Source organism: Lepidochelys kempii, chromosome 18 (assembly GCF_965140285.1).
Source record: "Lepidochelys kempii isolate rLepKem1 chromosome 18, rLepKem1.hap1, whole genome shotgun sequence".
Taxonomy (NCBI): domain Eukaryota; kingdom Metazoa; phylum Chordata; order Testudines; family Cheloniidae; genus Lepidochelys; species Lepidochelys kempii.
Window position 1 is genome coordinate 18,388,520 of NC_136397.1, and position 13,414 is coordinate 18,401,933.

At 40.8% G+C, this 13,414-nt stretch overlaps 2 protein-coding genes across 15 annotated transcripts in view; one reads left to right on the forward strand and one right to left on the reverse strand.

Moving 5' to 3' along the window:
- Positions 1-9,510, forward strand: part of MMP23B (matrix metallopeptidase 23B) — a 27,745-nt gene extending 18,235 nt beyond the window's left edge. The window contains 4 exon segments of the mRNA XM_073317048.2: positions 5,139-5,303; positions 5,755-5,865; positions 7,032-7,158; positions 8,480-9,510. Coding sequence (XP_073173149.1) covers positions 5,139-5,303; positions 5,755-5,865; positions 7,032-7,158; positions 8,480-8,654 — 578 coding nt within the window. The 3' untranslated portion in view covers positions 8,655-9,510.
- Positions 1,357-13,414, reverse strand: part of LOC140900194 (cyclin-dependent kinase 11B) — a 42,667-nt gene continuing 30,609 nt past the window's right edge. For 11 of the 14 annotated variants that reach the window (XM_073317038.2, XM_073317037.2, XM_073317034.2 and 8 more), the window contains 2 exons: positions 12,511-12,575; positions 1,357-11,140 (listed from right to left, as the gene is read on the reverse strand). The gene's annotated coding sequence lies outside the window, so the exon portion shown is untranslated. The remainder of the gene's footprint in view (positions 11,141-12,510; positions 12,576-13,414) is intronic. The other 3 variants (XM_073317026.2, XM_073317027.2, XM_073317025.2) reach the window with 3 other exon arrangements.

Consider the following 13,414-nt stretch of genomic DNA (forward strand, 5'->3'; position numbering starts at 1 on the left):
GATTGCATCTTTCCACAATGATGTTGCTCACTCTTCTCAAAATCCTGAAAGGTTCACAAGACACACATGCCGATGGAGGAGGTTGTTGTTAGGGACGGACCCGCCATGTTGCAAAGTCTGGTTCCAGACTGAAACTTCCCCAGCACTCAGAGGGATTTTGAACCTATTTTTAGTTGTTATGGAGGCACAGTATCAGTGTCATAATTAAGTCTGCAGGAGCCATTATTTTCTAGATAGATATTACTTTTGATGGACCAACCTGGCGCATGCTACTGACCTATAAAAGGTGTTTCACCCCATCAGTTCAAGCCTTTTGGAAGATGTTTCCAACCATGATCCATTTTTCTCAGTGTGTGTGGAAGGGGGTGATGAACCTGCAGCTAGCTAGATTGCGTTGATATCCATTGTCCCTGCAGAAGGAGAGGCATTACTGACTTCATGAGACTGTGATGGAATGGAATGTATAACTATCAGGGGTTTACTGCTGTAGGGGCCAACTTCCTCACACAGTCTCAGCAGCTTGAATAGAACTGCTTGTGTAAGGTGAGCAAGATTTGGCCGTAGGTCTTTATTTAGGTGCAGATTTTCTCACTGTTTAATCAATACTGGGAGAGACAAAAGGAAAGTTTGGTGTGATTTTTGTGGCTGTTGGTATTGCTGTCGTGTGACTGAACTCCAGCCATGGAATATTCTCGTTTTGGTGGCTGTTCCAGCTCTTTCTGAGTAATTCAGTGGGCTCCAACCACATTACAAATAATCAGGACTGGCTTCAGTCCAAGCAGCTGTGCTATCTCTGGGGAGGGCCACATTATGTTACTTAGATTTCTTGGCATGGTTGTTCACATTTTTGTTGTCCTCTGTAACCAGCTTTCCTGCATACATGGTCATTTTCAAGCTTGTGGGCACCTAAAGTTATCTTGGTTATTTTTTTTTTAAACAATGTCTAAAGTAACATTAAATTACAAGCAGATGGTCCCTGACCAGTCAGCAAGCTCATTTCATAAGGCAAATGTTATTTCTTTGAAGTTAAGTTTTTTGTTTGTTACCAAAAAAGCAGGGTAGGAGAAGCTTTAGAAATGTATCCCGTGTGTTCCAGTTTTTTTATCATTTTAGCAGAAGGTCTTTTATCTCTTTTTTGTGTTTGTGTGAGAACACATGTTCTGTAAATGTAAGTAATATTACATATATGACATATCTGTGCATGTGTATGTTTACTAAGATGTTTTTAAGTGACTGGTGATTCTGGGTTTCCAACTTGAGACCTCTTAGAGGGACTTGACTTTTCAGAGAGCCATGCTCTATTCTTCCTGACAATCAGGGTCATTATAGTACTTCCGATTAGGCAACCAAAATCTCTAGTTGCTTTCAAAAATATTGACATTTTATTTATACACACTATTTTCAATTCACAAAAAAGATCATAACATGACCGAACAGTTGACATGTAAGTGAAAGATTGGGAACACCAAGGATGGAGAGGAATTACTTATGGCTTGTCTCTATGGGGACACTTGGGAAAGTCAGGATATGTCTGCACTACAGAGACTACACTGGCATAGCCCCGTAGTGTAGACGCAGCCTACGCTGACAGAAGGGGTTTTTCTGTTGGTGTAGGTACACAATCTCCCTGAACAAAACACTTGAACTTTTAGGTCACCATAGCTACAGCTATAAGGCATATGAAAAATTCAGATTCCTGACCAAGGTAGCTATGCCAATTTAGCTGCATCTACACTGGGGGTTCTTTGATGGAAGAATGCTTTTGTCGATGTAAAAAGAAAAGGAGTACTTGTGGCACCTTAGAGACTAACCAATTTATTTGAGCATGAGCTTTCGTGAGCTATAGCTCACTTCATCGGATGCATACCGTGGAAACTGCAGCAGACTTTATATACACACACATATATATATATATATATATGCTTTTGTCGATGTAGCTACTGTCAGTCAGGGAGGCGGTGTTCCTATACCATCCATCAGTATGGGCTGTCTTTGCACTTTGGGGTTATGCCAGCATAGCTATAGTTGATAGTCTCCATGGTGTAGATGTACTCAATGTCAGCTGTGTCAATGAAAGCCTTATTTCATTGTCATAGCTGTGTCTACACCTGGTGGTTACATCGCCAAGGGGTGTGTGGTTTTTTCACACCTCTGACCATGTAGCTATGCCAATATAACTCTTGAGGGTAGACCAGGCCTTAATTTGAATTAGCTTCTCAAGTAGATTAGTTAAATCATATTAAAACCCTGTATGTATGCTCTCATTCAGAATTAAAGCAACCTTAGTTTGGTTTAGTTTAATTCACTTTGAAATTAAAGCCGCTTTAATTCTGAATGTGTGTGTTTCCACACGGATTTAATTGGTTTAACTAATCCACTTTAAATGTACAGCGTTTTAGTTAATTCAGATTAATTTTTCCCAGTGTAGATGAGCCCTTAGATAGAAGTAATGGGATACAATTAAGAGAGGGAAAATTTAGGTTTGCTATCAAGGAAAATATCCTGCTGGTGAGAGTTCCTGGGCTAGAATAATCTCCAATGGGAAGTAGTGGAAGCACTTGTAACATGTTATAGTTAAACTGGATAAAGCACTAGAAATAGTTCTGCAGTGATGGGGGAAAAGACAAGGGCTGACTTGCACTGCTATGCACGGGGCCAGCACAGACCTATACACCGTATAATTCCCACTTAGGCCTATAGCAGGCACACAACATCAGAGTGCTTAACCAGTGTGAAATGGGAGGGTCAGATTGGCAGAAAATTGGACAGTTGTTGGGCCACTTCTGAAGGTGGAAGTCAGACTGAGTAAAGCAGCAGCAGCATGAGAGTCTCCTAACTCCCTGCCAATATCACCTCTGTTCTGGAGAGGGTAGTTCAGGCTCTGCGGTGAGCCCGGGTCTCTCTTCTGAGGCTGCCTGTCAGGGGTCAGATATGGGTAATAATTTTTTTTATGTGGACACTGGTCCAGTGGCTTACAGCTCATTACAGTCACTGTGCATCTGAATTGCTGCCTTCAACTAAAAGATCCTGCATTCTACTGCTAAAGTAAGGTAGGAATTAAATGATGTATACAGTCTGGTGCTGGCCCTCTGCACAGGGGTGGATTTCACCCCTAATCCTTTCCCAGCCACTGCAGAATTATTTCAAGTGCTTTTTTACATCTTCAGGACAAGGATTTTTGGATTTTGTTTGACTTTTTAATTTTAACCTGTTGCGAAGTATGTCACATGCTTACAGAGCTATAGAAAAAACAACAAACAGCTCAGACAACAGGGTTATGAAACCAGTTGGGAGAGAGAATTTCAGTGATAATCCAAAATGACTTGTAACAACATTTTTTCCCTCAAAGCACAAGGAAATAGAAACTAGACCAAAACAAAACCCCAAACAAACCTTCCAGGGACTAAGGCTGTTTGTAAGGCATTTAAAGCAGGAATGTCAACGTATATTCAAAGAGAGATGGAGCGAGGTCATGTTACAAGATTCTCTAACATTTGTATTGGGGGAGGGGAGAAAAAACCGCACAAACCCTGAGCTGAAGATTAAATGCATTCCATGGCAGTGTGATGGTGATACTAAAAATCCGATGTTCGTATTTTATGGGTGTTGTCTGCTAGCCAGCAAACCATATACTTATCAACTGGTAACTTGTTTTTCTGCAAACAGCTGCTGGTACAACGTTAACCACATTTGGGTTTGCAGTAGTTACAGTGGGTGAGTGTTTGTCGTCCCCACTCCACCAAGAAGGTGGCAGAATCCAGAAAGATATCCGCATAAACCATGAAGCTCCCTAAAAGCTATTTCGAGGAAACGAGGTATCGCAGTAAATTTCTTAGCCACATCAGGAATGATGGGTACCAAGTGAGGAACAGGGTACATCTGTCAAGGGTTCAGAGCACGAGGGGAACTGAAGAGTTCAAGTTCCTAGCTGAGGGCAAGAAGAGCTGTGTGTGTCACAATTCAATTAAAATCGTATTTCCAAAGTCTCAGGGTACAAAGGGTGGTTCTGGGGCTCAGGCCTCGGCCTGGAACAGGAAGTCGGGAGACCGGAATTTTATTCCTGGCTCTGCCACAAACTCCTAGACCTGATTTCCCACTCTCACTGGTTTGGCAGCAGTGTAACCCCATTGACTTCAGTAGAGATGCTTCTGAGTTGCAGTGACTTGAATGAGAGGAGATCCAGTCCCTGTAATTGCTTGCCTTCAAAACAGCAATGATGATACTGATGTTGCTGCAAGGGTGACTTCACTAATGTTTGTAAAGCACACGGTGCTCCTCAGATGGACGATTCTTCAGAAGGGCTGCAATATGTGGGTGCACAGATGCAAATTAACATCACAATAGACAGGGACAGAAGATTCTCTCATCCACCATCGAAAAGTGCCTTGAGACACAGCCAAAAAACAAAGGTAAACCAGCATTTCCAGAGACTCCCATTTAATGCATTAAGCAAATTTGTAAGATGCGATCTTTCTCTGAGCGCTGCTCTAGTTCAATCACAAATTGACTTGATGCAGAAATTGTTGGGTGAGATTCTCTGGCCTGTCTTATGAGTAGATGATTATCATCATCATCATCATCCTTCTGTTAAAATCTATCCATCTCTGCTGCTAAGTCTCCAAGAAGTTGCAGTTCAGTTCTACATCTTAAGGGGATGCTAAGTCAGTACAACAAAAATGTAACCTGCCTTGTAGGAGTTTTATCCCCAAGTGTACGCAGAACAATCAAAACAGCGTGCTTTATACATGTAAATGGCTAATGGTTTCATCCTTAAATGATCATGTCCTAGTTAAGCATGATGCTGTAGGAATAACAAGGGAGAATGTTGCCAGAAACACATTGGCCTGGTCATGCTGGGGTTTTGTCCTGATTTCAGGCACAAATGTAGCAGCTCTAATGTAAATTCTTACAGGCAAAGCTGCTGTTTGCACAGTGCATGAAACCAGGGTACGAGCTGCTGGTGCAAATATCCACTGCTGATGCACCGGAGATGGAATTGGGGCAAATCCCCAGACAAAACAATTCCTGAACAAAGTCTGAAATTGCGTCCTGACTGAGCTGAATCCATTGTTATACTTTGAGGTGAGTGAACAGAACCATGCTGTGTAACTTCTGCTGCTGTTCTTTTCCCCTCCCAGGTGTTTGGCTTACAGACCTCGTACATGTAGCAGCTCATGAAATTGGACATGCCCTGGGACTCATGCACTCCCTGAACTCTAATGCCCTGATGCACATCAATGCCACTTTAACTGGGAAAAAGACCATCTCCCAGGATGACATGTGGGGGATTCACAGACTCTATGGTGAGATGAGAGGAAAGGGTTTGTTTCTTGTAGCTGTTAGTGTAAAGAGCACCAGACTAAAGGCCTGATCCTGAGCAGCACTGATTTCCTGATGCCTATCATGGCTTCAAAATGACATTGCACTGCACAGCTGTCTACTGGCATTAAGGAATAGTGGGTCAGACTCACCTAGTGTCGTAGCTCCATTGAAGTCAATGGGATCAGACCTTCACCTGGGGCAAATTCACAGTTCCACTGAGGGTCCAGCCTAGTGCATTCACTGCCTGCCCATTGTTAACTAATGTAAATACAGGAAAGTGCACACTACTTATGTTCTTATTTAAGGCTGATTCCTACCCATGGCAGATCAAGCTCACACAATGTGATCCAATGTTGTTTTATTGCACATCACGTTCTTTCACATACAGAAATGGCACTTGTCCCTTTAATGCTTTGTCTCCTTTCATTTCAGGCTGCACAGACAGACTATTCGTATGTCCATCATGGACTCGGAAAGGTTTCTGTGAGACTCGTAGGAAGTTGATGAAAAAGCACTGTCCGTCCAGCTGTGATTTCTGCTATGGTATCAGCTCCTCTTCCAGGGTTAAGGGTCATAAGAGTTGACAGAGGGACAATGTTAAATTGTGTGAGCTATCTGAATGTTAGTGACAAATTACTGAATCCTTTGGTCTGGAAGAGTCTTGTTATCAGTGATGCCCTTAACACCCTTGCTTTGCCTATTGCATTTCAGCCCCAGGGCATGTTGTCTAGAGTATGGAAAAGTCTGCTGTCCTGGTCAGTGTTCCTCCTCTCTGATTTAACTTTATCCCAAGACCCTGAGAGTTTGTGAACACAAGAATTGTTCCATGTGCCTTGTGCTGCTTCCCTATCAGATCCTCTTGAGGGCAAAATTCAGAGGTGAGGTATTTGGTAGCATAATTTACATGGCGAGGTGGGAAAGTTGTGAGCTAAAGTTGGTTAGTCTAACTTGAACTTGACCCTCTAGATCTAACCCATCCCTTTGGAAATCTGAAACCAGGTAATTGCTTTGTTAAACAAATTTTAGGCTATTCCCCCATCTTATCAGAGAGGAAAAAGTATGTCATTAACTGCAGTTACTACACTTTGGCTTTGAAGAATGCAAGCCGATAGTTAGTGCTGAATTGCAGATTAGGTGTCGTTTGTTAATCATGCAGTAGGAACATATTTGTGAGCTCTAAGGTGCCACAAGTACTCCTTTTCGTTTTATATTTGTGAGCCTGGACTAAAGGAAAGAGGGCACTGGGGTTGTGTACCTCCATTCAGACTAATAACAAGTATGTCTTAGAACAGTATTTCAATGACAGTGATTACATTTTATGTAAACTGTTTCCCTGCACAGATTCTCCTGTAAATCCAGGACCTAGGATAAACCTTCCTCTACCCGCCCCCCTTCCGAAAAATCAGCAAATATCATGAGACTTGCGCTAAAATCACAAGTGTTGGCAAGGCTGTGGTGATAGAAAAAAGTCAACCAATGTCATCTTGTGCCATGTAAATGCACTGAGAGGATGTTATTTGTCTATGGAAATTATGATAAAGTAATGCCTTTCCAATACTTGCTTATTTAGGAGGAAGCTTTGAAGAACTACTATACAGAAAAGGAAATCTAAAAGGCAGTGTGGTTCCTCAAATACTGTTATCTTCAGCAATGCTTTCCAATGGCATAAACTGACTTAGCTATTTTTTTTCCCTCCTTCTGGTGGACAGAATTCCCTTTTCCAACAGTAGCACCAACTCTTCCTCCACTCAGGACGAAAACCAAGATTGTTCCTGAAGGCAGGAATGTCACCTTTCGCTGTGGACAGAAGATTATTCATAAAAAAGGCAAAGTTTAGTAAGTACTCTTCCCCCATTCCAATCATTTGGGACACGCTGCATTTTACAGACAAAAACAATATCAGACATCCAGAAATAATGCTCTGAGATGGGTTTTTCTTTGAATTAGTAGTGATTTCACTGGAGTAAAGTGTGTTCAGAACACTTTTCCTCATGGAAGTGACACTACAAAGTAGCAGTTTAGTCTGAGACCCATGGATTTAAGGCTTCTCTTTATAGCCATTAAAATTAGAATGTATCATTGATTATTTGTATTGCAGTAGTATTTAAGAGCCCCTGTCAGAGTGAGATGATGCTGCACAAAACAAAAACACGTTTTACACTTAAATTGTGCGGGACTAAGAACAGGTGGAGGAGCACAACAAACAATGTAGAATTTAACCCACCAGGGAATGCTAGAGCCCCTCCTCTCAATGTGGATGGGATGCTTTACTGAATGCAACAGTTAGCGTCAGGTGGTATTAGTTTGAATTTTTTTAAAGAACCCAGGATCTATGTGCAACACTATCAGAATGTCTCTCTTTCACAGTAGCTTATTTACTTCACTTAAATAGTAGGAACAATAACTCTAACCCCTAGGGAAATTTTCTGGTCTATGTTATACTAGAGTAGATCATCACAATGGTCTGTTCTGGCCTTAAATTGATGAATCTATAAAATTAATACTACTTTCAACCTATTGTGGCAAGTAACAAAGATTAGAAAGGGAAGAAAATCCTTATTTTTCACTTGGCTACAATGTGCATGACAGGGCTGTCTCTAGTCATTTTCACTGTCTCCCTGGGTCTTTCACAGGACAGAGCATGAGAATTGTGTTTTAAACATGATAAAATCACAAATACTGCCAGTAGGACTCAAATGGGGTCCTACTAATAACTCATTTTTAAAATTTTCAGATGTATTTAAAAATGCAGATAAACTGTGAAGTGCCTAACTCCCACTGATTTCAATGGGAATAGAGTACCTAACCTGCTTGGATGTTTTGAGAAGGTCGGTGGCACCTAACTACCTTTGTGGGTCTGGGTCTGGCCCTAACGAACTTAGGAAAATAGAATTTAGGGGCTTAAGTGATTTAGATCCAGATCTTCAAAAGGTATTTAGCTGCCTGATTCCTAGGGATTTAGGTTTCTTCTAGTGGCAATTTCAGACATGTCTAAGTCCCTAGGGAGGTAGAGGCTTTTGAAGTTTAATCTACATTTCAAATTGGTCTTGTCTGTGCTATGATACAACCCTAATACAAATTCTTATTACTGACAAGCCTCTTCAATGCACTTTGATCTATGCTGTATGTTTAACTCTCACTATTTTCCTTATGACAGCTGGTATAAAGACAAGGAGCTTCTGGAATACTCATATCCAGGTTACTTAGCCTTAAATGATGACCACATGAGCATTATTGCCAATGCAATTAACGAAGGAACCTATACCTGCATTGTGAAGAAAAAGCAAAGAATCCTGACTACCTATTCCTGGAGGATTAGGGTTAGACACTAACAAGGGTCTTGAATGAGGACATCAGTTACGGCTAGTTGTTTCAGACAAAAATCCCATCTTCTTCCGCATTTTATGTTTAACCTCCAGCAGAGCAACCCAGCTGCTACCAGGGGAGGGGCAAGAAAGTTGGACATTGGAGAAATTTTTCCAATGATCAAGAGTTTACTATCAAGCAAAAGAGGGGAAAAAAATCTTAAAGCCAAGATTACCCAGGTAATTGTAGATCATTTAAAAACTAACCAATCCACTGTATTAATGGAACCTGGCTTTAGAATAAAAATGGGTCACCAGCTTGATGTTGCAATAGCTTTGGATATATATTGGAAACAAAAGGACTGGTTAATGTTCCAGGGTTTGTCATGCTGTCAAGCATTTCTTTGTACTTTAACTTTCTAAAATGCCAATATATGGCAGCGGGGCTTGAAACAAAAGACTAATCCCTGGCTATATTCTACATGGATGCTGTTATTTGAGCACTGAAGGAGGTCTGAATGAGTTTTTCCAGGGAAAATTTCTCTAATTATTCCAAATGTTACATAACTAAAATAGCCAGGGAATGCGTCTTCCCCCTGTAAATGTTTCTGTGATTTGTATTTATCACAATGTGTTGTTTACCTCTGTCTGTAGCTTCCAAGCCTGCATCAGATGTCATTCTTAGATAAGTTACCAATAAATCACTATGGAAGTGCTTTTGTTTCTTGGATCAAGTAAACATCTGATGGATAATGGGACAGCCCCGCAACAGGGCATTGCTGTTTCTAGACAAAAACTATTACTTGGTTTTAATGCATACATCATTACTGATTATATATTATTCATCTCCTGCAAGTTCTATAGGTCAACTAGAGGACAGAGCCTTAGCTCCACTACAGTCAAGTTTACAGTGGCTAAGTTGCTTTACATCAGTCTAGGGTATGGCTCAAAGTAGGCCCTGTTCATCTTTCTACCACATTCCTTCCCCCCACCAAGACATAGGAACTATTTCTAATACTACTGCACTACCATTTACAGCTGGCTTAGAATAGAGTGTTCTCTGCCTGCAAACTACCTTCTTTCAGAGGGCTTTTCCCTCTCTCCGCTCAGGGAGTCCAATGACTGGTTGGTCCCTCCAACAAGTTTATCCTGTCCTGTTTTAAATGACTCAAGAACTAGGCTTTCCACCGCTGTTCTACAGTCAAATAGACCTTACCCTTCAGGTGTCTTTTTTTTTTCCTGTGCTCAAATTCTAAAGTGTGAATCTCCTTCCATCATTGTTGATGGTCAGGTAAAGGCCGCCAATAATATTATGGAAGTGCTGAAAACTCCTGTGTCTTTAAGAGGAGTTCCCCTTTTCTCACCCACCACCTGTTTTTTATCTAGGGCTACATAGATGGCTTCTGATGTACCATTTCTGACTATTCAGCCCAGAAGCTCACATTTGCTTTCTCTGCTGCCATACTTCATTGCCAGCTACTATCCTGGCTGTTGTCTATCACCATGTGGACATTGCTGCTTTCCTAGAAGTTTCCCATTGACCATACTTTTCATTTTAAAATAGTTCTAACACCCATCATATTTATTGCCCTGCCCTCATTGATGTTTGTAGTTGCCAAATGTAAAATATTCACATTTAACTAATGTGGAGTTTTACCCCTTTCTTGTAGGTAACCAAGATGGTAAATAAACCTACATCTAACACTAATCCCTGGCTCTGATGCATTTTCTTGCCATAAACTCTAAGAACGACTGTCCTGGCAGTTATATATCGGACCATGCTTGCATGCATTTCAGGAAAGACAACACTATTAATTCAAAGGCTGGATGATAATCTAGTGAAGTTCAGCAGTTAAACCTGGGGCAAGCAATAGGACAGGTGTGCGTGTTGAAAGATGTTTGCACTAGACAGATAGGTACAATTGTAAACTGCCCTATGGACAACTTATTTTGGAGTTGAGTTTAAAGCCTTTCCAAAGTGACATGTACTAAACTATGAAAAGCTGATCTTATTCCAGAAAAAGTGTGTCCACAGAGGGATGTATAATCTCACTTTAAATCCACACCTTTAACAGTATAGCTAACTCTAGGAATACCTTTCTAATTCCACATCTCCTGTCACCACCTCATTGTGCCCAAGTATATCACAGGGACAATTTTCCCACAGCTGCTGAGAGACTCAGTAACTGGCTCAGGCAATTTTTTTTTTAACATCTCCTATTCAGTTTAAGCATGGTGGAGCACAGGGAAATCATCATGCTTTATGATAAAGTTTTTTGTTTTACTCCCATTAACTGCTGCTGTAACTATGGTTCTTTCTAAAATTTCACGATTCATTTAACAACCACATGTGATGTTATGTCAATAAAATAGGCATCTTAAAGCTGCAGCAAACTCAAATTACAGAACCAGCTTTCTTCCATCAGTGTTACAACCAAAATGTTCTCAGGTTACTTACAGTGCTGTGGGGTTAAAGTGAACTTCCATCTACCCAGACAGAGACAAGAAGAGATCTGAGGAGGGAAAAGGAAAAAAAATAGGTGTTTCTTTTTAGGGTCTGGGGGTCAGTTTACAGCTAAATCTCACTTTCTGAGACTGCAGAGGCCCTACTGCATCAAATGTTTTGCTAAAAGTCCCTGCCTTGTCTCATGTTTGGGATTAACTGTAGCTCTTAGTTTCTCTTCCACCCATCACAGCGTGGATTTCAATCTCTCTATGCCCCAGCTCCCCATCTGTAATAGGTGGATAACATTTCCCCTGCCTAAGAGGGTTGTAAATTTATTAGTGTATGTGAGCTGCTCTGATAGCGTGTTACAGAAAGCCTATCAACAGAAACTCATGACACCCCTCCAGCCTTGCTTGTGGGCTGAGATCTGCTAACAGAGACCCCTGCTCCCAATGACATTTCACAGGGGTTCTGAGAGAGTGGATCCTGAAGGAGTAACAGCTGTGTGGTTTTGTTGTGGAGGGATGAGTATTTTGTTTATAGGCTTCCTGTAGAGCTAAAGTCTTCTGTTCAGCTGTTTTCCCACAGAGCCAGGCTGGCTGTTGCTCAGATGGATGGTGGAGGAGGGAATGCAGGAAGTGGCTTACTTAGCAAAGGAGAGGATCTGCAAACCATCCAGCCCTGCCCTACTATCTAGATGCCATTCATACACCAACTTTAACTAACCATGATGATTTCTCGAAGGGTAGAACAGGACTATGACAACAAACCTACTATATTTCTAGTCTTAGAATCATAGACTATCAGGGTTGGAAGGGACCTCAGGAGGTCATCTAGTCCAATCCCCTGCTGAAAGCAGGACCATTTTTTGCCCCAGATCCCTATATGGCCCCCTCAAGGATTGAACTCATAACCCTGGGTTTAGCAGGCCAATGCTCAAACCACTGAGCTATAGTCATTGATGGAATCTTTCTGGAAAAGCAAGATAAACACAAGCAAAACAAATTTAGAAATATTTCAGGCCTTCGAAGAGCAAACAAGTGCCAATCCCATTTTCCCCACAGTACAGGAAAAATCAGATATTTAAAAGCCTTGTATTCCCATTCCTATCACCCAACTTTGATACTAAAAACACATCACCATGGTGGAATTATAGTTAAATTTCACGTCTGCTGTTATAACAGTTGATTACTCTATCCTCAAAGCAAACTTTGTTAACAACATTGCAAAATGTGCAAGCATTACAAAAGTCCTTCCATTTCTGCTCATGCTCAGAGTAGAATCTGCACATTGGCCTGTGTTGAAAGCTTATGGAAACAACACCAGACTGAATTCAAATGCTTGAAAAGAGTGGTTCTGAACAAACTGTTTTCGAAGTATTTTCTTACCATAGTTCAGTTTTACAGAGCTTAAGATTTAAAAACAAAATTTACCCACCTTAAAGGCTCAGCTTTAATATGGAAAACACTTGGCCAGTCACATCCAAAATGTATATGTAGGGCCTATAAAAAAAAATATCAGATTTACGGCTGGGAAAACATGATTAGTATTTCACTATTATTTCTGTTTATTTGTACAAAATGGATTAACATGGGACTTGATTTTATCAAATTAATTTAGCTACTTTCTGAGGGTAGGGGAATAGAAAATAATCTTTTTTGTATGGACATGTCAAGCTAGGATCATACACAGTAAGCACTCCATATGGAAAAACAGACATTTTTGAATTAAAAGATTACGTGTTTTCTTTGCTTGTTTCATTAATCTGAGGCAGACCAACTGGAATGCTGCTCCACAGAGGCAAGTAGTAATATTCCCTTCCCCTGGAACATCTGGAATCACACACTTTTCAAAACCAGACAAAATTCCCATCTTAATCCAGCTAAATTTGTTTTACTAAAAAATCCTCTCTTGCTGGGAATCAGACTTTTCTATGTGCAACGTCCATTGGTGGCTATAGCCGCTGTTGCCAAGGGAACGATACAAAAGTTATGATGCGCAAAGTTTACAGTGGCATTTGACACACAATATAAAGTCACATTTTTAATCCTTTATCAGCTATTGTGCCGGTCACAGCCAGATGTTGTTCTGCTCTGCAGTCTGAGAGATGTAGTATGGAGTCTGCTTTTCCATACATTAACAACTGCCACATACTCACAATACAGTATGATCTTGCCAAAATTTTTAGTCTTGTTACCTGTCTGCTTCTGAAATTTCAGAAGCAGACAGGTAACAAGACTAAAAATTTCCTTCCCCTTCCCACCCCCATTCACCACAAATTAGAAAATTAGGCCTAAGAGAAAATATTTGATACACTTCTATTTTCCTCCAAGAATATTTT